This window comes from Diplotaxodon limnothrissa, linkage group LG3 (assembly GCF_057381915.1).
Source record: "Diplotaxodon limnothrissa isolate DT_005_m linkage group LG3, D_limnothrissa_male_GT1.1, whole genome shotgun sequence".
In the NCBI taxonomy this organism is placed as follows: domain Eukaryota; kingdom Metazoa; phylum Chordata; class Actinopteri; order Cichliformes; family Cichlidae; genus Diplotaxodon; species Diplotaxodon limnothrissa.
The window spans coordinates 46,106,987-46,133,332 of NC_140598.1; the positions used below are offsets into that span (position 1 = coordinate 46,106,987).

At 39.0% G+C, this 26,346-nt stretch overlaps 3 protein-coding genes across 3 annotated transcripts; 1 reads left to right on the forward strand and 2 right to left on the reverse strand.

Moving 5' to 3' along the window:
- Positions 1 to 2,387: 2,387 nt before the first annotated feature.
- LOC146636117 (kelch-like protein 33) lies at positions 2,388 to 10,204 on the reverse strand. Its single transcript, XM_085349461.1, has 4 exons — positions 6,618 to 10,204; positions 5,590 to 6,538; positions 5,318 to 5,488; positions 2,388 to 4,569 (listed from the first exon to the last, which is right to left on the reverse strand). The coding sequence occupies exons 1-4, from the start codon at positions 7,435 to 7,437 to the stop codon at positions 4,050 to 4,052; spliced, it is 2,460 nt and encodes an 819-aa protein (XP_085205587.1). The 5' UTR covers positions 7,438 to 10,204; the 3' UTR covers positions 2,388 to 4,049.
- LOC146636118 (complement C1q-like protein 2) lies at positions 9,060 to 11,066 on the forward strand. Its single transcript, XM_085350270.1, has 3 exons — positions 9,060 to 9,435; positions 10,449 to 10,577; positions 10,783 to 11,066. Exons 1-3 carry the CDS (start codon positions 9,060 to 9,062, stop codon positions 11,064 to 11,066), a joined length of 789 nt encoding a protein of 262 aa, XP_085206396.1.
- Positions 11,067 to 11,590: 524 nt separating this feature from the next.
- On the reverse strand, positions 11,591 to 21,579 carry LOC146636119 (protein mono-ADP-ribosyltransferase PARP14-like). Its single transcript, XM_085350717.1, has 15 exons — positions 21,388 to 21,579; positions 19,671 to 19,834; positions 16,964 to 19,033; positions 16,193 to 16,429; positions 15,886 to 16,110; positions 15,671 to 15,737; positions 15,237 to 15,380; positions 15,055 to 15,114; positions 14,783 to 14,956; positions 14,460 to 14,598; positions 14,302 to 14,357; positions 12,668 to 13,363; positions 12,362 to 12,495; positions 12,098 to 12,275; positions 11,591 to 11,991 (listed from the first exon to the last, which is right to left on the reverse strand). Exons 1-15 carry the CDS (start codon positions 21,560 to 21,562, stop codon positions 11,711 to 11,713), a joined length of 4,800 nt encoding a protein of 1,599 aa, XP_085206843.1. The 5' UTR covers positions 21,563 to 21,579; the 3' UTR covers positions 11,591 to 11,710.
- Positions 21,580 to 26,346: the final 4,767 nt, after the last annotated feature.

A 26,346-nucleotide genomic window follows, 5' to 3' on the forward strand; every position in this document is an offset into this window, starting at 1 on the left:
CACGGTTTTAGTAACGCAGTAATGCAGCGTTCCTACGGGAAAGTAACGGTAATCTAATTACCGATTTTGCAATAGTAATCCCTTACTTTACTCGTTACTTGAAAAAAGTAATCAGATTACAGTAACGCGTTACAAGTAACGCGTTACTGCCCATCTCTGAATATAAGTGCACATATTCAGGTAAGTGCTGAGGTAATATTAGGTCAGATCATTAGAAGTTTACACAGAGATAAAGAGATTTGATGACTAATGCTGCTTTAACATTTTAAGACAATGCATAAACCATGAAAGAGTAAAACAAACAAACAAACAAAAAACAGGTTTTGTGGCTGTTTAGGTTATTATACACCGCTGTATTGACCCCACAATTCTACGTGCACCCAATCAACTGCAACCAGCAGAGCTACTGCATTGCTGCTGCTGCCAGTGCCGTCTGCTGAAGGGCTGTCATATGTTGAAATTTGACTGACATTATTCTTCACAAGAATAGCACCTGCTGTGTGAGTGTGAGAGTAGTAGAGTAGTTGGAACTACTGCAACTGAGCAGAGACCATTCACTGGTGCTGTGAAGATTCCTGCAACAGAATAAAGGAAATATATTGTTTTCTTTCTGTCCAGCCAGCCTGGCTGTAGCTCAGACTGTAGAGCATCATGCAGGGTCATCTGCTAATTGGAGGGTTGGTGGTTTGATCATGCCAAATATAAAAAGCAGTGGTTGGGTGAATGTGGCATGTTGCATAAAGCGCTTTAAATGCTCCAGGGGAGTAGAAAAGAAAAGTACTGTATTATGCAAAATATAGCATTCGGAAAGCGATAAATGGGTCCAGCATTGAATGTGTTTATCCAATGAAAAAATCTGTTCAATTGGTCGCCACATTCATGTTGTGAAGCAGCTGAGTTGTGGATTTCAAACCCCAGACTGTGATTCAAATACAAATACTTCTCTTTTGCCTTCATCCACTCACTGATGTCCGTGTCGCCTTTCTGTCCACATCCTGGCTCAACAAACAAGAATCACAACAACAATCACCTGAAGAACTACGAGGTTTTTTTTAGTCCCGTCTTAGTTTGTTTCTTATTACTTAAAATAGATAAAGCTGAAACCCTAGAATTTCATGGCACTAAATTAGTAACGTACGGTTATGGTGTAACCTGGGTTCTCTAGCATATCGAGACTATCTCTCCACACAGTGTCTCGATATGCTAGAGAACTCAAAATTTTAAGATGATAACCAAAACTTTTGAAATCATAACTCAAAATTACACTTACCTCTGCTTGCTTTGCACAGAAGCAAACTTCCACACATCTCCCACAAAAATCAATTCTTCTAAACTAATATTCATATTTACTAATTAATTATAATACGTTAGTAACGCTTACACTAATGTGTATGCTGTGCTTGTTGTCATGAAAAGGTTGTCTGATTAAATATAAAATGATCTGCTTTGTGTTGCTTGACATTTTCATTGCTTGACAAGTTCATAAAAGAAATATCAAAGAACTACAGCAATGTTGGAAGCAACATTTTCTACAATAAACTTTTTAAGGACTTTGGACCAGTTTGATTAATATATTATGCCTTTTACTAGTGGTTTTTTTTTTCTCCATAAATGATTTAGAGAAAAAAAGAAATTCTGTTTACCACAAGCAGTCCTTTATAGTTCACCAGTTCACCTTCATGACACTGACTATCACAGCTACACTTCAGGGGCCATCTTGCTGAAGAATCGGCATTTCCAGATGAGCGCCTGGGAATTTGGAGGACTGGATATCACCGGCAAATCTATTGGTTCAACATCATCCTGTGGAGAGCTGGTTTTTCTGGTTTAGCCATGTGAAAAATGTTTCAGTGTTTCCTTTTTGTCATGGATTTGCCCCTCTTCTTTCTTCTTATCAACTATTATTATTTTGTACGATACTAAATCGGCATCTGCTTTCGATGAGAAATCTGTTTGGTTGTACAGGTCGAATTTGGTTAACTTTGGTCAAATTTAAATCTAAAAGGGCCAGGTTCAACTCTCTTTTTTAAAGCAATTTTGAACATTTTTTGTGTATTTAACTTAGATCGTCCTACTGTTTCTTCCCATATCGCAGGTTGGCATGAAAGGATAACCAAAAGGTTTCAGCATTTTACACTTTAGCAACATTTTACATTCATGGATTCATTGTGAGTACAGGAGGTTTAATTGTTTTTTTTATAAAAACATTAGGAATCATCACATATTGGAGTCAAAACTTTTTAATAGTAATCATATAGTAAGTTGAAACACAAATGGAAAAACCAAAGCTTTCAAGCTGAGTCAAAGCCCAAGCCCAGGCAATAACACAGCACTATAGGCGGCAGCAATTCAATTTTATTTGTACTATATAACTTCAAATCACAACAGCATTAACCTTAAGGCAACTAAGCATTATATCTTTCCCTAGTAGTGGAAGTTTATACCAAACAAAAATATAATTCACTGTCTTGCATTCAGCTGTTACATAAACATTTAGAATCTCACAGAAGGAATGATCTTAGACTCTCAGATAGTTTGATCTGTTTGGACTCAGATAGGGATGGTTTGGAAAGCACATGGTCATTTCCTGGAAAGATTTGAATAGCTAAGCCTGTAAGAATATGAAACCAGATCATTTATCATTCAAAATGTCACTGTCATGTGGTGCCAATGAAAATTCTTCAGATCTAAAAGTTTAGGTTGTAATGCTTTCATCAACTCTGTATCACTTAATTTTTGCTTATTCTAACTTGACAGCCCCCCATCAGAGAGAGAGAGAAACTATCATATTTACACTACCAGTCAAGTTTGGGCACTGTCACTATCTGCAGAAGCAGACTGTGTGGAGTGAGGAGGTGGACCAAAGTGAGGACACGTGAAAATTAAACTTGATTTTAACAAAGGGCGAGCTGTTTATTGAAGGCTGGTAAAACAGTACAAAAACAAAAGGCAAAGGCACAACTAAGCTATAACCTAAACTAGGTGAGCTAAACATAAAGAACCTAGAACATGACAACCTGATGTGGAAAACCTGAAACACGAATACTGCACCAAGTGAGAGTTAACAGTTATTAAGAATTAGCTATTACGATTAGCCTGTGGTCAAAGTAGTCATTCATTTCAAAATGATAAACTCCATCTATTTTCTTACCACTTACATATATATTATTCTTATTCACACACACAGGCCTAGATGCTGATACTAGATACTGGCAACCTTCTGGTACCACTGGTTGCAATTATGACTCGTAAGTTGTTCATGAAGGTTGATGGCAGTCACTTTAAAACTGATTGAAAAACACCAGTCAGTGAACCCCTAATAATTGCAAGCTGCTAGGGAAAAAGACTGCCTGTTGAAATTGTTGCTTGAGGCTACTGGCAGCTGCAAGGGAAATTTGGTCACAAAGAGATATGAGGTGCTGTACTAAAAACTTTCTTGCAATTACTTTGATCAGTAGCAGATTATCTGTATTTCTTATAGTTTTATATCAAAGATGCTGACTTATCTGCAAACACTCTCCAACTGCTCTTTGTATGATAGTGAAACCATGAAAGCTCCAACACATACCTCAATTAGGGAACACTTGCCTTCAAAGTAAAATTTGTGCCTTTTGAAATGTGTTGGTTTAACCAATAAGGTGTATTTTTCACTTAAACAAATGGTCACTGCTTCTGGTTTTCATTGCACTTCAAGTCTTACTACTGCTCTGCAAACTAAACAATACATGCAAACAACTCAACATCTTCCATCCAAACCATGGTTGACTGGGATAAACTGGTTTTAACCAAAATAGTCATAAGGAACAGCCTTAGTGCAGCATCCTCTTTGCAACTGTCAGCAACCTCCAGCAACCACTCACCAACTGGTTGGAGAATACATATTTTTTCCAAGCAACTTATGGTTATCAAAAGGTTTGCTGACTGGTCTGTAGGCCTGAGTGACTGAGGCCTTAGATATCCACATTTGAATATTTTACTTCTATTATTGCAGTAATTTCAGTGTTTAAACAGACTGCCTAGTTGAGGAGTGTATCATTTCAATAAAACAGTTACTGTCTGAGGTGCTGGGGCAGGTGCATCAGACAAGCTCGGATGTCTGTAACAGCTCCAGGCAATTTGCCCATGGTCTCCCATCTCTGCATGATGGGATCAAAGCGGTGGACCAGTGCAGACTCACTGTAGTCATCTTGGCAATACCCTCCCAGTACATAGATCTTCTCCTCCATAACAATGGAGGCTGCACCAACATGGGGCATGGGCAGTGACGCAAAAGTAGTCCAGCAATCAGCCACAGTATCATATACCTCACAAACTAGTTGATCAGTGTAAAACTTCCTTAGGTTACAGACTCCACCGGCAACATATAGATGACTCTGTAGGACTTCCATGCAATGCTGGGCTCTATCATAGGTCATGTCTGCCAGGTAGATGGTTCCCCTCTCTGGGTGGTACAGACATGTGGAAACAAGGCACTCATATTTGCAGTTGAAACCTCCAGATATGAAAATCTCTCCATTAATGATAGCAGCAGCATGCCCACTCAGAGCCAGGTCCAGCGGTTGGACAAAGCTGTGAAACAAGAGAAGCCAGGCAGTCATGTCCAGATGGACAGTTGTAAGGAAAATTTTTTTTTTTTTTTATCTGCCTTGAATCCAATATACCACAAAATGGCATTACTTGACATATATGTAACTTTAACAAAACAATTTTATCAGAAATCATGTGAAATATAAACACATGAACCTTCCAGTTTACATTTCTGTGATGACAGCATGACTTTGGACGAGGTGAAGGCAGCAACTTGGATGAATCCTCATTAAAGTCTGAATGTTTAGATTTCATTCTTTAACTCACAAATGCTATAACTGAATGCTGTAATGATGTAATAGACAATATTTATGTTGTTTTGCTTTCTTTAACTTGCATTTCTGTTTAAGATGCACCACCATACCTGTGTAACTTTCCACCTGGTGAAACCAGAACAGCAAAATACGAATTTCTTTAAAACATGAGACATTTCTGGGATTACAGTAGTGTGAAAAACCCATTTTTTGGTGCATACTATAATTCAAGGGCAAGACTGACATCTGCTGTGGAAACCATGGTACTGCATTTGAATTTAAGGGTAAAGCATGAAAAACTTCTATCCATTATAACTATTATAAAACTTGACTCTTTTCATATTGCCTCAGTCTTTTAACTTTGTTGGCTGATTGGTATGTCCACAATTCAAAAACAGATATATTATTCAAGCCCAGCTAAAATATCCATCATCCATTATTCAAGATTCTGTTTCATTTTAAATAACTAATTTTACCTCCAGGAGTCAGTGTCTGGGTTGTACATCTCAACACTGTCTACGTTGGTGTTGATGTCTTTATCTCCACCAATGGCATAAAGGTGCGATTCACGTACCACGACTGAGAGGTTACTTCTGAACTCCTGCATGTCTGCCAGCCTCTTCCAGCAATCATTCACTGGGTCATAACTAGCATGAGTGCGATAAAAAAATAAAATGTGATATATGTAACAATCTGTTTTTGTGAATGTAAGAAGATGTATATTCATGGACTAATAGTTTTTATTTACCTGTAGGCAGTTTTCATAATGTCATCCTTTGCATAAAAGAAGCACCCTCCAATCACATACAGCTTCCCATCCATTACGGCAACTCCATGCCTAAACTTTGGTTTATCTGGAATCTCAGTTAATCTCCTCCACTCAACGTCCTTCACCAACCCTGTGCCACTGCGTAGGGAGTTTGCAAACCACACTTCCCTGCTCGGTATGCGCTGACCAACATCTGGATTCAGTTGGTCTCCTCCAACCAGAACTAGAGTATCTTTTGGTCGCCTGATCCGCCAGTGATCCTGGGACTTTGGAAGGCTGAAACCAAATTCTTTAAGTGCTGAACCATAAAGTTCCACCTCTTTGTTGCCAAAGCACTCCATGCGTAGATTAATGGCTCTAACCTCTCTGAACTCTCGAAAGGTCATGAGGGGGAAGCGAACTCCAGTCATGAGTAAGCCTGCATGGGCCAATCTTTCTTCGGGATCAGCCTCAATCCATGAGATTACGGCTCGAAATACAGCCAACTCTGAAGGTACACAAAGGCCATCGCAGCGAAGGAAGCTTAAAAGCTTTTCTGCTTGTAGGTCCTGAAACTTTGTTGTGCCTGATACTTCCATAAAGTTCCTCAACACAAAGTCATTGGCCTCCTCAAGAAGATCTGATATTTCATATGCTTCAGCAAAAGATGCCACATCCAGGCAGGAGCTTGCCTGGATCTCTTTTTTCATAAAGTTGAGGCAAATTGATAGAGCAGATTGGAATTGAAGCTGAAGCGCCATGCAGGTAATCTCAAAAACAGAGTCCCAGCTAAGTAAAAGGATCCCACTGTATGAGTAGCCAATAAGAGCCTCTAATTCAGATGTAGACAGGAAAGGAAGGGCAACGCAACTCTGATGGGATTCCCTCATTCCACTTGTGAACATGCCACGGAAGTAATCACTGCTTACTGCCAAAACAATTCTGTGGACTGAAGAGAGACAAAAGAAAAGCTTAAACTTTGACCACTATGATGCATTCATTAGGATATCAAAAGCAGTTGTACTAACCATGGAAAAAAGTTCCATCCACGTCCAAAATGACATCACACCCCACTCTATCTGCCCACAACTGTTCAATGGACCGAAGAGTAGTTTTTATTTGTTCTAGAGCAGAGATGGTTTGTGCTTCTTTCTTGAAACATTCACTGTTCTCCTTTCTTTCCTTGTTTTTGCAGATGTCCACAAGTCTTGGAATTGCAAGAACTTGAGCTGCAGCTTTGATCCGGGCCATATTATCATTGTTCAAAGATGACACAAGCCCAGTGTAGGCAAACTCAACAACAGCCTGAAGCCCAATATGGTCAACCTCTGAACTCAATTGCATTGACCACCTCTGGACTCCATCTTTGTCCTCACTATTGTCAGATTTCTCCTCACTTTTATCCTGTAGTCTTTCCAGAAAGAAGCCACTGACAGCAGCCAAGATAAGGGAGTGCACTTGGAAGCTTTTCTGATTTTCAGTTGTCAATGTCAGGTCTGTAAGAAGAGATGAATCCAAGAATTCTTTCAGAGCTACAAACACCTCTTTAGGGTAGGTTTTGTTGTGGCATGCCTGGACTTTATTCTCTTCAGCTCCCAAGCTTTCAGCGCTTATGTGCTCCGCAATTCCCTCCTGACTAGTACCGTTCATTCCATCTCGAGTCTCTTTTTTGTCACTCCTACTTGTCAAGCCCATTCTCGAATCATTGTAAGCAACAATTCTTCGTAGCTCCCGGTTGTCCTGTTCTATACCTTCACCACCTTCTTCAACAACTCTTTTCCTTCTCTCCTTCTCTCTCCTCCACCGTTCTTCCCACTCCATTGGCAAGTAACGCCTTGTAAACTCCATGTCATTGGTTATTTTCTTTTTGAGCAATAGCTACTTTTGTCTTTTCAGTTACTTATGCCATCCAGCAAAAAAAAAAAATACTGTTCTAATGATTTTTGCTACTTCCTATTTAAATCCCCCCTGTCGTTCTCTGTCTTGGTCTCAAGTTCACTTTCTGCATAAACAAGCAGCTATTTATAGCTACTGGGTCACATAGGTTTAATTTCAAGTGAGGCTTCACATGGTTTGTACTGATTCAGAATAAGGAGAATAGAGTTTTTTTCTGCTACAAACATTTCACATTAAACAGGTATTAAACTGAATGACAGCAATTGGCCTTAAATATAGTTAGGTTCTATTAGTGATTATTAAAGAGAAAATATTTTACAGTTCTCCAGTTACTTGCAGTAATGGAACTTTTTTTCTTAGAAATAGGGATTGATACACAATGAGGAGGAAGGATTTGATGGCATAATCTCTGGGAGATCTAATTGCAGTGGGAAAATTGTACAATACTGCACAGACCTGAATTAACATCACGTAATTGACAGGGGGATGCATAGAGTACTAATAATAAGTAACATTAAAACAGATGCGCACTATTGACTTATTCGATTTGTTATCATAATCTCTTTAGTAGACAGTAGTAAGAGATACTAGTCTTAGATTTCCACAGCATTGCTGGTGCAGCATAATTCTCTAAATGCTATGTATTAAAATTTTGAGTCTTAAGTAAAACTGCTTAAATTTGCAATGTTTTGTAATTCAAAACATTAAAATAGATACAATGTGAATCTGGTGGTTTTAAGGTTGGTTGATGGTTACCACTCCTATATTAAATAAATAAATACCCTTGCAAAAAGGTATCATAAAGAATTATATAAAAGATCTGCCATCTTAAAAGTGCCATATCTAGAGTTAGAGTTAGGCTTTGGGTGTAAGCTTTGGGCTGTGATGACTGTACAAAACAAAACTCAACTCTAATCTTAACCCTGGACAGACACAGATGTCAAGTGGTATAAACATCCAACCAGTCTATGGCTGAAAACTAAATGTACTTTCATGAACAAATGTCACCAATCTATGCGGTACATCGTTTTTATATCTAAGACACACCAATATCAGTGGTCAATAATCAATAGTAACTTTATTGTCCCCAATGGGAAATTGATTTGCAGTATCAAACAACACATACACAAGAAAAAAAACATTTTCAATAGTTAATATTTTACATGGGGATAAGCAAAAACAAAGAGGAGCTAAAACGTGGTCATGCTGTTATCATAGTTTCTATATCTCTTAAATTACTTTTACCCAACCCCTTGTTTCTCCTACAACCCTATTCCCATTCCACGTGCAGATAAAAAGCAGGTCAAAGATAAAGTCACGTTTTCTGTTTGTAATCTGGTGAGTGTGATAAATGTATATTCCATTTCCAATGCTTTATTTAACTCATAAAAGTCCTGAATAACAAACTGGCAATAAGGAAAAAGGTTAAAGTTTATTCCATCATCATAAGATTATATGATGTTTTTCATCACTTTATTTCTAATAATTAACCCAGACCCTTTTATAAATAGGTTCTTTACACCGTGGTCATCAGTGAAACACACAAATCGGAGAAATACCATCTAACCTGGAAAATGGAGAGATTAACAGTAATTATTCTTATTTGTTTACTTGCTGGTTTATCTGAATGTGAGGAAACGGGTGATCAGAATGAAATCAATCAGAACCTGATCACTGAGCTGTCATATGAAGATACTAAGGCCGAGAACAATAACGACGTGTCAGCTGACCCAGGGTCTGAAACAACAGCCCCTCGGACAGTAAGCAAAACAACTGACCATCTATGTGAACCCAACATCTATATGGTGCTGAAGGAACTGGGGGCTCTAGAAGAACGACAGAAAGCCACTGTGAGGGCTCTTGAAGAAACAAACAGAAAGCTGGAAGCCAGTGAGAAGAAGGTGGCTGCACTTAACAGCACACTGACTGAGCTCAGGACAATGTATGAAGGTAATATTTGGTAAAAATTAACTGAATGAATGAATAAAAGTAATGAACTTTGCAGTCATTGTGCCATGTAACTTTTCATGAAGTCTATTTTACAAAATAGTCTTTTATTACTCATTTTTGATGATTGTTGTTACAAAAGCATTTTAGTTATAATACTAAATTTAATTTATTGCAGGCGAAATATTAAGCATTAGGGAGGTTCACATGTTTGGTGCCTACAGACAGATTTCTTCTATTTTAGCTTCTCTTCATTTGATGTCTGTAAAACCCAGAATCAAATTTGAAATCCTGTCACAAGGAACTCACGGCACAATATTGTCCGAACAGAGTACTTAGTCTCAGGCTGCAGACTAACTTATGGTTCTGAGTTTGTGAGTAGAATGGGAGGCAGCGCGTTCAGCTCTCAGGCCTGTCTCTTATTCAACCAGCTTCTAATTTGTGTTTCAGGTGTCAGGTATAGTACACTGTCTACTTCTCTCTTCTAGATTAGGTTTAATACTTTCCTTTTTTATAAAGCTTAGTGCTCAGGCTGCTGGAGGATCTCCAATTCTTTTCCACTCCCCTTGTTTAATTCCCCACATGTTTATATGCCCTAACGCATTAAACTTTTTCTTCTCTTTTTGTCTCATCTCTCTCTGATATTATTGAATTCATACTTAGTTGAGGTGAAAGGTGACTGTTTTCTGCTGAATAAATACTGGCTAAATACTAAAGCTCAGAATTAATCGAACCAAGGCTCAAACCAGATCTGGTGAAATACAGATGTTATTATTATTCTAGTAAAGTTTCAGTTCTTGTGAGCTTCACTGCTGTTGTACTAACAACAAAAAGAAAAGGTGTCACTGTGTGTTTAAACAATTCTAGCTCTATAACATTTAAGAATGGTGGCAACATTATAGTATAATAATAAAAATATTAAATAATTTGAAAACTGATTATTATTGTTATTGTTACTTTTATTTATTTATTCATTTGGAGGAAACAAGCTAAAATATATTTTCTGGTGTTTTTAGGACAACGTCAGGTTGCATTTTCTGCTGCTTTACCCACAGAAGGCACTATTGGGCCAGCAAATTTTCTTTACCCTCTGGTGTACAGACATGTTCTGTACAACGTCGGAGGACACTACAGTCCAGTAACAGGTTAGAAACCAGTGTGGCTGTGTGTGTGTGTGTGTGTGTGTGTGTGTGTGTGTGTGTGTGTGTGTGTGTGTGTGCATGTGCCTTCCCCCTGTTCTGCTGCTGAGAATTTTATAATCTCTAAAAAGTATTTCTGTTCAGTTTGTTCTATTCAGCAGGAGCATTATTGGATTAATTGCTGTTACTTTCTGGTTGTTTTTCGATGCAGGGTATTTTACAGCACCAGTTCAAGGAGTCTATTATTTCACCTTTTCTTCTTTCTGGTGGGGAGGAAACACTGGAACCAGTGGTGGCAGTCTGTACCACAATGGAAACCAGATTGTATCATGGTATGGTCACAGTCGGGCTCATCCCATCAGTGGCTCAAACAGTGCAGTCTTAATGCTACAAGTTGGAGACAAGGTCAATGTTCGTCTTTGGGATAACCGACAGATCAGTGATAATGGAAATAAGTACTGCACATTCACTGGATTTTTGCTTTTTCCAATGTGAAGTGGCATCAGACAAAAATGTGACGTGTCATTTTTTGTACACTTTATTTTCTCTTCTGAAAATGTTGTATTTGTTTTTTTGTGTGGTTGACAAAGATGTACTCCATCTAATAAAGATGTTTTAATAACCATGAACCCCCCCCCCCCTCCCCAGTCTTATAAATACAGTATTTTTTTATGTTCTTAATCCTTACCTATTTCTAAGTAATTATGTAATTATTGTGGGAAATGCAAAAAAAACCCCACAATTGTCTATGCTATGGTATCTATGCGAATTAAAACTTAGTCTTTTATTTAAAATAAACGGTTCTATTCAGGAACATTTGTAATAAAAAAAAGAACAAAAGAAGAGGGAGTTATTTTTCACATCACAAGAACTACATACTGTAGAAACTTAATGGCTGCTGGGAGCAAATGAGGCAAAGTTATGACTCACAACCGTTCTTAAAAATCTCTCAAATACGCAGTTAGCTGAGATGAAATCTTATTCACTTTAAATAACTACTACATCTGTATTACCGGGATACATTGCTTAAGACAAAATCTAAATAACAAGATCTAACATTGACTCAGAGTAGAAACATTTACAGTATAGTACATTTCTTTGACCCCACAGTGTTGATGCATGACTTCCCTCAGTCCTTCTCACTTGAAGGTAATGAGGTATTCTGGGTAGGCCTGGTCATCATGGAAGATCACAAACATGCTGGGCTGCTGCTGGTTGTCCACCAGACTGTCGTAGCAGTCAGTGGGATCTGAGCCTCGAGAAGGAGGTGAAATCATGCTGCTCTTACCGACCGTGTAACGGCCAGTCAGGACACGAACAACATACATCCTCTTTAAGCCTGATTTGTCTGCTGGGGAAAATCCGTTAGCTGAATATGCTGCATTGACAGCAAAGTAAACTCCTTTTCCATACTTTGCAGCTGTAATGAAATCACACAAAAAACCCAACAAAAATTAGGATACATTTTAGGAGCATGTCCTTTCTTGCTGAGGGATTTAAATGACATATTATAAAAGATGCCTTACCATGTTTTCCTGCGTGACCCCTGTCAAATCGGTCCCGTTCAATGCATTGGCATGACTCTGCTGTCGTGCCATGGTAGAGCGTCTTCTCACCTAGCTCTGCTTGTCCATTCTTGGCAAATATACGCTGCTTACACACACTGTAGGCGTTCCACAGGTAGAGGTTTTGCACACGCTCAATCTGAGGTCAGAAAACAAATTAGTCAACTGCCTCATGTTTTATGTTAAAATATCTTAGCAAGCATGATTTCTTGTAAGAATACTCACTTTGCAAATGTTGAATTTGGCTGTTTTCAGGAAACCCTGGGCTATTTCCCAGTATTCCTGTGAGGTAGGCTGCAGTTCTACCTTCATGAACAATTCTTCCTGCATAGGATCCCATTTAACTGGCATCTCCAATGCTAAAGTAAAAACCAAACAAATGAACCATATGGTTAAGGCAAGATACTTTCCTGAAATAAGTAGTGAGGCAAAGTTTCTACATCACAAAAGGGAATGGTCTTAACACAGGTGACTATGGTTAAAACAAAACAAAACAAAACAAAAAAAGAGAACCTAGAAAATGTGACAAACCTCCAGACTCAATCCTTTTTAGCTTGTATGTCATTCCTGTCACCCCATTTGTGGCTTCTTGTGTCTTCAGGTTTACGGTCACTCTTGAGCCATCTGGCGCATCTATGTCAACAAAGATTTTGTCCCGCGTATGAGCATACTCCAACATGTAGTTGTCACGCAGACTCACCTCCTGCCAGGCTCCATTTATGCCCTTCAAAGACCACTGCACATTTAGAGCTGTTATTGCTTCTTCTTTATCTTGAAAGTCTTTAAAAAGTGCTTCTTGGGTTGCTCTGCCTATGAGTTCAGTGACACTCAAAACGTCCTCTTTTAGGCCTTCCAGCACATAGACGTCTTTTCCTGACCCCGTCTGAGCTCTTGCTTCTGGTCTGACCGTATTTCCAGCGTTCTGTTGATGTTTCTTGTGCTCCAGGCTTATTCCAAAGACTCTGATTTTTGCCTGCACAGCCTCGAGCTCCATGGGCTCAAGCGCTGAAAATTCCTGCACGTCTACTTCCCTCTTTATCAGGTGCTTCTGCAGGATCCTCTCCAGCTCACTTTGGATGGTCTTAGTGATGTATGGATCACAGCTTATTACACGTATCATAGCTTGCTGAGGTTTAGAGGAGGCAAAGGTTTTTTCTTGTGGTCCCATTGAAGAGAAGAAATTTGATTGTTTCTTTTGCCACTTCTTGAGCTTTTGTTTGGCTTTTTCTAGAAAATGAAAAAAAAAAAAAAGCAAATAAATGGGCAGTGGAAAATACCCAGTGAGTATCAGCTTCTGCTCTAGGGTCACTATTACTCATTTTGTGACTGCAGTTCAGGATCAAATAAGGTAGATAGACTGCTGTGAAGTTGCTTTAAATTTTCAATATTCCTAAAGCACAGGTTACTAATGCTAATGTTTTTGCTAATGAGTGCAAGCTAGCAGGCTACAATATTGCTGTTTAATACCAGAAACATCTATAGATTGTGGAAACTTTGTCTACAGTCCTGTCTACAAGGTTTCATCACCACCAGCTTAAATCTCTGAACTGGGCCTTCATTCCTGTCATGGTGGCTTCTTTTGGCGAATTTGTTGACAAAACGTGAGAATTGCTGTGTGGTAGCTGTAGAGCTATTTCAAGATATCAGTGGGTGAAATTCTAGTATTTCTTATCCTGGTACTTAACATTAATTACTTCATAAGCATACTTATTACTTAACCTCTGAGCTAAATATGGTCATTCTTGGCTCTTAAACCCAACATGGACAGTGCCAAAACACTAACATTGAGGCTGAGTCTGGAACCCAGTCAGTACTGTCAAAGTAACTAAGTCCAACTTTTATATATAACCTATGACATTAGCTCGCTATGAATCAAAGGAATGTTACTTGAGTTATTCTCACATCTGAAAGAAAAATTGCATTTAAACTTGAATACTTATTACATGAATTTCTTTAGAAAGTTTCTGAGATGTACTAGATTCATGAAAACTGCTGACAGCTGTAATTGTCAGTTAATTTTTGTAACTGGCAATTGTCAAAGATTTCTAATGCTCATTGAATAGTTTTTAATTTTTCATTAGAGTCCTGGTTTAACAAAGAAATCTTCATTAATGTTCAAGGGGAGTGCAGAAGGAAACTTTCCAAAATTTTAAATTACAACAAACCTCTCAGACTGATGCGGCAAGGAGTTATTTGTCCAAAGCGATTCTCCAGCTCTTTTCTGCAAACACAAAGCGGGTGATTTAAACGATGAAATATGATTGGGAAAACAATGCTTATGGTATAATGTACTCTCATGTTGTGAAGATGTTTTGTTTCAAACCTGAAAGCCTGGAAGACTGGTTGTTCCATGATGACAATGCGAATGAGTGAGAGAGAACTTGGTTTCATCTTTGCAATAGCTGCAGCTATCCCATCCAGCATGGCTTTACAAGCTTTATCATAGGACATACCCCCCACTCCTGATAGGATATAAGACAGTTATTGAGAAAATAATGTGCATTATACAATGTTACAATAATTGATTATATGCTCTACATTTTTTCAGTGGGCACTAATTTGCTGCTAATAAGATGCAGAAATAAACACTTCCACTTGCAGACTCATATACATATATCAGCATACACACAGGTATGGAGTACTAACCCGTATTGATGGCTGGGAAGGACACAGAGTTGTAGCCTTTGTTCTCACAGTGCACCAGTATCTTTTTGCAGTACTTGCGAATCAACTGAGGATCGCAGTTAAAGCCAACGTGGATGATTTCCTTGCATCCCAGCATTCCAGGCCCTGTGGTGACCATCCACTCTGATGGAATTCCTTCCCAAAGAAAGAAAGAAAGAAAAAAGAAAGATTAATCAATCAAAAACACAAATCTATAAAGATGTTTAGTGTTTAGTGTTATTCCTAAGACTTACTTTGAGCTAACTCTGCTTGGACTGATGGCCCTGCTGCTGTCACAATGGCTTTGGAGACACCTGCAGACACAGTTAGGTATAAACCTAGAGTCATTTTCAGTTTAAGCAAAATATAAACAAAACTCTTGTGGTCCTGTTTTCACATTTTTTGTTCAGTAATAAATACAACATTTAGATTATACCAGAAGAGTGAGAGAAATCAGTCGTATTGACAATGACATCGGTGCCCCCATTTAAGATGTCTCCACGGAGCATCTGAACCTTGACCGCACCCAACATGGCTGTGACCTCATGATCAGACAGAGAGACATGGCGGTAAAAGGACTCTAAATAAGAAAGAGTCATGGTTAAATATGATACAGTAAATAGTCACAATTTTCACAAATTGTTATAAAGCAATAAACAACTTTCTGCCTCCAGATAAAATATTGTAAAAAACTAAAAAATAATAAAATTATCTATTTATACATAAGTGTGTTACACTTATGTGGTGTTTTCCTGCCTCTTTGGAATCAGATAATTAATGTGGTCTTAAGGATGAATTCATTTAATTTCTAAAGAAGAAATTTACGCATGTTTTTAATTATTTTAAAATTCAAAATGAAAACCTCCCAACCTTGATCTGGGTTAATATCATTTGTGAATCCTCTGAGATGCAGATTTCCCTGCACAGACTGGAAGGCCTGCAGATAAAAACAAAGTGATGCTCTTTCAGTAGTCAGTTGTATTTCTTCTTGGTAGTAAAAGGTTGTCCACTGACCAACACATTTAGTAGCTAAACATTTTTATTTTTATTTTTGAAACAAAGGACTGTAATTAAATGGCCTTTACCTTGCTTGAATCTTTGTCACTGGGATGAATCACAACACGCACCAGGAAAGGTGGACTGTTGATTCTGTTCTTTTCAAATTCACCAACCTCCTCCAGAAGAACCCTGGATGCCACGCTGTGAGGAAATTGTAGGACAGCACCCGTCCCAAGCACAGGAAAGGCAACTGAACTAAAACCTCTGATCTGACAGGATGCTAGAATTTTTCTGATTCCCTGTCTCAGCACCTGGAAGATTAATTTATCATTAGGGTTGTAAATCTGAGTCACAAAAACCTATAACAGCACACAGAATTCCCTCTTAATTCACCTGGACTGCTGTTCCATTTTGATTGTTGTCCCAGGAAATTAGGTTGAGGAAGACCACTGCTTTGCATTGCAGAGGAGGTAAGTTCTCCACCAACACTATTTCACCAGGCAGTGTCACACCTCCTGCTTCCTGATGAAACTTTGCAATCATCTGAGGCCCAATCACTTTTGACAGCCCACTTCCAACACGAGAAGAAACAGGATCATGGGCAACCATAGGAGATACGAGGACATCAACCTTAAATCAAAAGCAAATTTTATTCAGTTTTAAAGATCTTGATCATCATGTCAATTAATTTAAAAATCTAATAAATCAGCCAATAACTTCTTCCTTTCATACACGAAACAAATACAAATTTCCATGACATTGGTTAATGTGTAGTTATTTGTGAGCCCTTAATAAAATAATATGAAAATGCAGTTACTAATAATCTTGCTTTATTCTGCCTCACAACTCTACGTGGATCAGCTGGTTATATTTGTGATGCTCCACAAACATTTAGGCAACAGGGACATTACTGAGCGCCTTCTGTGGCTCAACTTTGCAACATTAATACTTGTAATGTGGTGCAACCCTGTTTCTCTCATCTCTTGTTTACTTTTCAAATTTTCATGTCATATTTTTAGTCTTTATTAATACTGAGACCAGCATTTTAGCAAATGGCTAATATTAGCTGATATATGTAGGTGTAAATAAACCCCTAGTACTACTGCAGAACTGTATATTCAACCTTTATATAGAAATATTCAATTGTGCTCACTAGTATTTTACCTGTTGGTTCTCTAGTGTTCCCTGAACGATCTCCACTTGGACGCAGCACCCAGTAGAGCCAGCAGTGGCTTGTCCCGCTGTATTTGGGCCAGATGCATTTGGCTGGAGTTCGGTACTTGTCCCTCGAAGAATTCTGTCACACGCATCCCGCATGGCCCTCACCACCTCTTCTTTCTTATCTATTAGGATGATTTTGCTCAGACTTCGACCTCCCTGACTGCCAAACTCTTTAACAGCAGTTGCAATAGCCTCAGCGCACACAGTAAGTGGAACACAGAACAAACCCGAGCTGATACAGGGCATGGCTATGGATGTAAACTTCTTCATTTCTGCTAAATTCAGAGCAGAGCTGACAGTCTTTTCCAGTAGCATTCTCTCTTTGCCACCACATTTTCCATTAACAGGCCCAACTGCATGCAGCAGTTTCTTGCATTTCAGGTTTCCGCCGGTGGTCAGTACCACATCACCTGTAGGGATTTTTCCAATTTGCTTCACCATGGCTCTGCACTCTATCTGCACCTGAGGGCCACCTGCTTTACTCAGTGCTGCAGCCACACCACCACCATGTTCCAGATCTTCATTAGCAGCATTCACCAGAGCATCAGCCCATTGTGTGGTGATGTCACCCTGACAGACCAACACCTGGAGCCCATCGCAAAGGTTGTATTTGGTAACTCCTGAATTTTTTCTACTAACATGATTCTGTTCTTCAAGCTGTATGAGACACTTGTAGGATTGACCAACACTTAGGAGAGTATTTCGTCCAGCGAGACCTTCAAAAAACCTTACTGCCCCTGGCATGCTAATGCTGACTCTGTCCCTAACAAGGGACTGAAGAAGTGGACCCAGCTTATTCCTAAACTCAGTCACTTTTCCAGATGGGCCTTCCAGTAGCACCACTGGTCTAGAGGAAGATGTTAAAGGACGTAAGGTAACCTCTGAAGAGTCACACTTAAACAGCTGCAACAGGTCTGGTAAGAGTTCTAGCAACTCTGGGAAAGGGAGAGCGACATGTCCTTCTACACTTGCCTGGTCCAAAATAAACTGTGTGACAATGTCGCTCAGCTCTTCAACCTCTTTGCTGTGGCCCACTAAGTACACAATGCTGTCTGAGGTAAACACAACTTGAGCCCTACACTGCCCTTGATTCATCTTATTTGTCTTGGAATTAAGTTTTTCCCGAAGCTCCAGTGGCACAATGGAGCAGTTCGGAACTTCAAACCTGACATCCTTGAATTTTTCTTGCAGGTTTTTTTCCGCATCATCAAGTTTACCAGCTGACAGTGCAAAGAAAAGTAGCTCTGTGTCTCTTAACTCTATTTCCACCTTGTCACCGACACCTAAAAAATCACCTAGCACCCTTGGCCCTCCATACACCTTTCTGAGGAAGCTGAAAAAATGTGGGCTCTTGTCAGAAACTGTGCGATCTAACACCAATTTCTCCTTATCGGATACTAGCTGTCCAGCCTTAAGAATCTCCTCCACAGTACCTGCCAAAGTCAGCTGACCTTCGTCACCCTGTGTGGCTTTCACCTCTGGAAAATGTTCTCCCAAACTTTGCTCAATCTCTCTCCAGAGGAGACAGAGTTTGGCCTCACCCAGTCGACGAATACTGTTTTGCTTCTCACTCTCACCTGATGCTGATCCAAGTTTACCTCTTATGCCCTTGACTTCCAATAACTTGGCGTTCACCTTAGACTGTCTCCCAACCACCACTGTCAACCCAAGCTCGCTGTACACCTTCACCTCATCTGTTGTCTTTGGAGAGTTCAAGGACTGGAGCAAAGCTTTGACATTGCGAGCATCCACCTCATAGTGGGACAGGTAGCCATCAAAAACCTTGTCTACCTCAGCTTTCCAGTTAACATCTGCAGCACATGGTTGATCTCTTCTGACTAAAACCTTATCTGGGAAAAGCTGAGCACTGCAGCCCACAGAGAAAAGCTCTGTCTCCAGTTCTTTTCCAGCCTTTGGACATTCACTTAAGTAACGGAGGAGATAGCTATCAATAGATGGTTCGTATTCTTCACCACTGAGTGTCAGGCTTGATGCAGGAGATGACTGCTGATTCTGCAGAAAGATATGCCAAATAATGGTTGTTAATAATAAAAAGATATATTTCCACATTTTACCTTCATTAAGAGTTTTAATTTGTTTAAGTCTTAAAGATTAATATTATTTGAGGTTTTCAAGACTGGAAAAATACACTAAACCATCTTCTGTTCTTTCACAATGGTTGCTGGGGTGATATGTAATTCCAATCCATTACAATAGTGTCACTTTATGTTTCTTTTATGTTTTATTTTCAGAGTTTATTGAGCTTTTTTTTCTAGCAACTCTGCTGTTTACCCCTTGTGGAATCTCATTCCTTTGTGTGTATATATATATGTGTATATATATTTATGTGGTCTTTGTTTCTGTGACTCTGTCGTCATAAGTCATCTTTTCACACTTGCTTCTGAGTGTCTTTGCGCCATTCTTGCAATAAGATAAATAACATGCTAATGTTGCTTATCTATGCTTAACCTCTGCATCATTTTGTTTTTACTCATTTGGCAAGTTTTATACAGCTGGGTTGTCTTTTTTAATCAACAAACAAACTTTTTCAGTGTCTAACCAACAAAAAGAGTTGATCACTTTCTTTTTTCCTTTGTTTTCAGTTATATAGTGTTGCATTTACAGAGCAATAACACATTACAGAGCTGACCTGTGAAGAGCTTACATCCAGTTTGGGGCTAACTGGCTGGCCTGGAGACGAGGAGGATGTGGGAGAAGAGATGGGAGGTCCTGGGCTGTCTCTCAAAGTCAGAACCAGAGTACAATCTGGAAAGTTGAACTCATGCCGAGATTTTTGCAGGACTCTTTGTTGAGCTGAAACAGAAAAGAAGACATTGTCTTTAAAGCCCAGCTTTTATTTATTTATTTTTTACCGCTACATTTTGATTGCATATGAAATGTGTGTTAACATGAGATACCCAGTCAGCGGCATGCTAACAGACTCACTCTTTTCGCTACAGGTGAATCTATGTGTATAAATGTGATTAGCACAGACAGGTGGTGACATTTGCTTTTGTTACTGCACATAAACCTTTCAGGTTCAAGGATTTTCACTTGACTTGAGTACAGTAAAGAGCAGGGTGCCACTGCATGCCTCTATTTCACTACCTTTATAACAGGAATGATATTTCATATACACAATGGAGAAAACATGATGCTTCAAAATAAATTTAGTTATTCTGCAGTGTAGAGCTAAAAAACAAGAAGTTTCAGCTTCTCAGTCATGAGGGTTTCAAGGATCTGTTTTTGGACCCCCGGCATCAGCATCAGTTGGATAAGTCTCCAGATCACATGGTGTGCCGTTTCCTTACTTTCCCCTGGACTGGGCTAAAAACACCACAGCACTTTACAGGAAGGGCCAGAGTCGTCTCTATTTTTTGAGGCGACTGAGGTCCTTCAACATATGCCAGAAAATGCTGAGGATTTTCTATGAGTCTGTTGTGGCCAGTGCGATCCTCTATGCTGTTGCATGCTGGGGGAGCAGGCTGAGGGTCGCAGATGCCAACAGACTTAATAAACTAATCCGTAAGGCCAGCAATGTTGTAACACCTCCCACCCACTCCATGACATGCTGGTCAGTCACAGGAGCACGTTCAGTGAGAGACTGAGATTACCGAAAAGCACCACTGAACGACACAGGAAATCATTCCTGCCTGTGGCCATTTCCCTGTACAACGCATCCACTTAACACACTGTTTACTGCTACAACTACACATGTTTCTTTTCCAACTATTTATTTATGAGTGACTTATGTATGTATGTATATATATGTATATATTGTACTATTCTTAGTTAGCGTATTGTCTGTCTTGTCTTGTCTTAATGTTGGTTTATAATGGAGCACTGTAACAAAAAATAATTTCCCCCAGGGATCAATAAAGTATTCTGATTCTGAAGCTTGTCACGTGGTTGTTGTAGGGCCCGTACCACATCTGCTTTACTTTTAATTAGAATGACAGCTCGTTTGTTTGGTTGTTTTTCAGTAGGCTAATGTTCTTTCTTGGAGTTTTAGTTGTAATTATTCTAATATCTTTACGCAGAGTTTTGGATGTTTTTTCTTTCAATATAACAAGAAGAGTGAAAGTGAAACTATGCTCTCTTGTTTTTCTAAATGGCCACAGTGACGCAGTGACAGATACTTTAAAAAAATGTACTTTAAAAAATAAATACACAGTAAAAATACTCTGTCGTATTCAAACTGTTCACATTCATTAAAACATACAAAAAATGATGGACAATAATCGATTAATATAAACTGTTTTCATGCTTACTTTCGCTTTCCATACTTTCATTTTCATGCCATCAAAATAGTTTTCACATTAAGAGATCAAAAAAGACTCTTATTCAAATCAGTTCACTTGACTTACCATCTCGCTCCTTAAACGCGACGCTGTAAACTTTGTCGTTCACGTCCGTCACCGAGCCGCACTCACCGCCGCCCGATTTGCGACGAATATGGAAATAGTTTTCTATCCTCTTCCTTTGCTCTGCGCTCAGTTTGGAACACTCGAAGAAAACGGGATACTTGTAAATGTCCCCCATAATGTGAACTGGAAAGACTAAACAAACTCACACCTGGAGCGAAAGCTTCCAGCAGTCAGAGGCTCAACAGCCCAGCCCATACTGTCAAAGCTTCTTAGACGTCACCAGCCGTGAACGGCATCGTTTCCTCCTTCCTCACTGGAGAACTGTATTATTTAAAGAAATTAAATCCAACAATAGCCTCAAATATCGCTCTGGGAAATACTGAAATAAAGGGTAATTACTCTACTCAGTGTGTAGTTTGAGGAAAACTTTCCTCCACTTTTGTGCTTCAGCATACGATGTTTTGTCCTTCCTTCTTTCTTTGTTGCACAGATGAAGTTCCGTTTCTGACCAAATTTATAAAAGAAAATTGCATTTAGTGTTTTTGCTAAACTGAGACGTCTTTATTATTCCGCGTGTGTGTGTGTGTGTGTGTGTGTGCATAAAACTAAAGACATGGCAAACAAACAGTTTTTTAAAACTTTTTTAACTATTATTTTTCTGTCCTGATCAAACTCAGGCTCTGCAGTGAGTTAAAGCCTTAAGGAAGCCTTCATCTTCACGGCCATTGTGAAAGAGGTGAGGTACTGAACACACAGAGACAAAAAAAATGCCTGTAGATCTGATCTGCTAACCTATCAGAATCAGGAGAAACAGGGCTTGCTTGCTCATCTGAGTGACTGTCATAATTTAGTGTGCTCTGAGTCAAACACAATAATTCTCACGGGTTACTTTTATTTGAATAAATATAGGATGCTTTGTGGTGCGATAACTCCACAAATGACTTTGGTAATGTAAAATTTCAGGGAAAGTGGTTAACTGTTGGTTAACTGTTCAAAAATTTAAAACAAAACAACATTTTTTCCCGAGGACTTTTGTTGACAACCCAAAAATGTATATCTGTGAAGCAACGGTGGAAACATCTCTTTATCATATTAAGGATGGTGTTCATTTAGGTTGAGAGATGCACAAAATGTAGAGTCTGACACAGAAGAAATATAATAATCCTGAAGTGCTATCAGGTGTTCAGAGATGTGTTCACAGTTGTGTGGGAGAGGTGAGTGACAATGGAAAAAGAATACACTTCAAATGTCCTTTGATGTCCTTTGTTAAACTATCAGACCGGTGAAAATATATTTCTTTCTAATAACCTCTATGACAATCCATCTTCTTCTGTTTATGATTGGAAAAACAGAGGAAGATGGATGGATGAGAAGCATAAATTGAGAATCCACAGGCAGACTTAATAAAAACAAAACACATCATGGCAAATGTAATCCAAGAAACAGGCTAGGAGCACACAAGGGAAGTCACTGCAGAGAGCAAATGTTACTGGTGCCATGGGGATATCTGGGCCTTCATCAAGTGGCACACAGGTTAGGGAGCACTGTGTAGCCAATTTGACCAAAATTGTGGATTATTACATCGTCACATACCCGTAACTTAGATTAATAAGAAAAATAACTCAAGCTCTTGACTGTGTTACAGGATACATTGGTTAATTTTTTGAAACAATGAATAACTTCAAGGTGTCCCAGGGATTTAGTGTCTGTGAACTGAAAACACACTAGGATTTTAACATAAAATCCACATTATTTGGAGAGCAAGCAAGCAGACTCAGTGAAGAGAAAGCTCTGCAACAGTGGGTTCAGGAAGCAGTGCCACAGGAGGCTGAATGCACTTCACTCATTCCCTCATTATTCAACATATTTACTTTAGAATCACATTAAATTAACATCATTCCACGTTAAAACATTTGCAAATGAAATAAAACAAATTAACATAAAATTACCTACCCCTAACTTAGAGTAATAAAAAAATGACTGCTGAATTCATTGGTCGTAACCCAAAATGCACACTTAACACTCACACTCAGCTTTCCCATAACATTTGCAATCAATATATGATTATTCCTGAACATGACATTGTTGACAGGCTGCCTCTAGTGCTGTGCTCATCAAACCACATGAGAACACAGACTATTCTCTTAACTCATATACTTAATACTGTCTGGTGAGCACTGCAACAAACTCTACAACACATTTTCAAAGTTGCAGATTACTTATATAGCTAAAATGCACTCAACATTCTGATGTTGGTCTCCAGTTTAGCATGTCCATATTGGTTTGGGGCAGTATCAGTCACAAGGCAGGGAACGCATGCAAGCATTAGTTTGCTCTAGCTCTCCAGAGCTGAATGTCATGGCTCTGGGTCTTTGACACACTGTTTTGTTTTTGGACTTTTGAATCTTTTTAGTTTGGGATTTATGATGGGATTTCTTTGTATTTCTACAGTATCTTGTATTATTTCTCGGTCATTCCTAGTTTAGTCAACAATGTTTCTCATTTTGTTTCTTTTCATGCCCAGGCTGTCTTGGTCATATCTTGGTATGTCCTCCCTACCGGCCCCTGAACGCAGTCAGTTTTTGTTTCCATGTTAGTTTCCCTTTCTGTTCATGTGTCAGTTTGTATTACGTATTATGTTTGTATTTTGTACTCCCCAGATAACAGGGAACCATCTTTTAGTGGAAACTTACTGAAACACTGTTGTTTAGACTAGAATCGGGTGACCAGTAATAAAATTGTCAAGTGTCCGTCAATATTTTGAGGTCTGCTGCAACGTAACATGCAGGACGCATCTCCCTTCTAGAAGTAATTGTGTAAGAGAGTAAAGTTTGAAATAGTCTACTGAGCAGTGTGTTGTCTCCCATCGGATGCCTCTAAGGAATCAAAAGAATTCAGTGAAGTGTTGATATTTAACAATTTGCGGCTTGTCCGGGATTAGCAAGACAGATTGGGTGGTTTGGAGTTCGACCAGCGAAGCGAACAGCGACCCGGGTCATCTTAAAAAGCTAAGCACCACCTTTAATCTAAAGTGTGCATATTGGAGCTTATCTAAACTGCCTGTTCGCTAAGTTGTTCGAGTACTCAGGTCAATTTGCTGCAGTAGACAAAGAGGCGGTGTGTGATCCGTCCCAGTGCGTTAGAGCAACTAAATTGGGGATGTATTAAGTAAATAAGCCGAGTAAACTAATTGGCTGTTGTGGATAGCGACTGAAAAGAGTAAGCAGAATTAACCTAGGGTGTGGTTGCCCCAATCGCTCGCGGACGCAAGGGTGAGCCGTGTGGGACGGGACTATGGTGACACATTGATATTTAACACTATTCATGTGTTTATGTTATTTTTCCATTGAGTTATTTTCCATCCTGCTTCCTTTAACCTTCCTTTGTTTTGTCCTGTGTGTCTCTAACAAACAGCCATTTGTGTTTGTTTTATTTTCTGTGTCAAGTTAGTGTGTTTTAGTCCAATGTCCTCCTGCTTTCTGATTTATTTTGGTAATCTTTGTACTGTGCACTCAGTGTTCATTTTCACTTTCCACAGACTTGTTTCCCTGATGAGTTTCAGCTGTGTTCCCCGGTGTTTCCTATTTTCTTAATTACCCCTCTATGTATATATTGTCTATGTTTCTCTCTGTCGTTTGTCAGTGTTCATGTACTTCACCTGTGTCCTCTTGTGTCAATGTTGTCTAGTTTTGGTAGTTTCTCTTTTTATTTTGTAATTTTCCTTGGTTTTGTACTTTTGACATAAGCCTCAATAAACAGCTCACCTTTTGTTAAATGCACCCTACCTTCACCCATCTTGCACGAGCACATTTGTATATATGTAAACATGCTGTGCTTGATCTCTGTATCTTGGCTCTGGTACCGGTTCCTTGTTGTCCATATGTTCCTCTGACTCTGTATCCTCCATCTTCTGTTGCAGGTTCCTTCTGTATTTACAGAGATGATGATGAAACTGAAGACTAACACTTTTGCTGGTTCATGAGGTGGTTACACTGCACTTTCCTGCCTCACTTCTGCTGCTTCTGTTGCTTCGCTCACTGGCTGAAACTTGTGAGCTACAGCTCTTGGATTACTGTGTGATCTTTGCTGAGGCCTGTAGTGTTTCACATCACTGCCTTTAATGGACCTTTATTTTTGAAATACCCAGCACCAAAAAAAGTCTGTTTTTTGGCAAGCATCTCATAGAATAGCTAGTCAGCACAGTAGCATCTTATGACCAGCAGGAAATGAAGCGATGCTAAGGAGAGGAGGGAGGAAAAAAGGATGACTTTACCCCCAACAGTTTGGATTTGAGCAATGCTGTCAATCAGTTTGCTAAAGCACAATGTCTGAAAGTTGACGTTCTGAAGGGTGGATAGTTCATGTTTTATGAAAACTTGTGATTATGCACACATGCTACAATATATGTGTGTAATATATGTAGAAGCTGGTCCTTTGGAAATGATTGTTGAATGAAGAATTCTATAATAACTGTCGCTGTTTGGTGCAATAACCCCATCCAGTCAGTTAATCTATAAATGACTGGTTGCTTCTTTTGTTTCAGACATCACAGCTGTCTTTATGTCACTTTAGATAAATGCGTCCATTCTTCCGATCTGACTGTGGTTCTTGTGCATGGTGCTGATCATAGCTAGAAATATGCGAGCTATTATTTTTGCAGTTACACCGTCTTCAGGTCTGGTAAAATTCAAACTCCTGATGTGTACCTGTTTTACTAAAGGATAATTTTTTTAAAAAAAAATTTAGAACTTCTTAGTGTTCTGGGCATTTAGTATAAATCTCTAAACTGACAATCAACATTTTCACCAGCAAATCAACACTGTTTACAGAGTCAGCAAGTAGATTCAGTGAAGCTACAGCTTTAGTGCCCAATTATCTTATGATGAATATCCAGAGGTGGAAAGAGTACTAAAATATTTTACTCAAGTACAAGTAAAATTACCTAGTAGCTCATTTAAA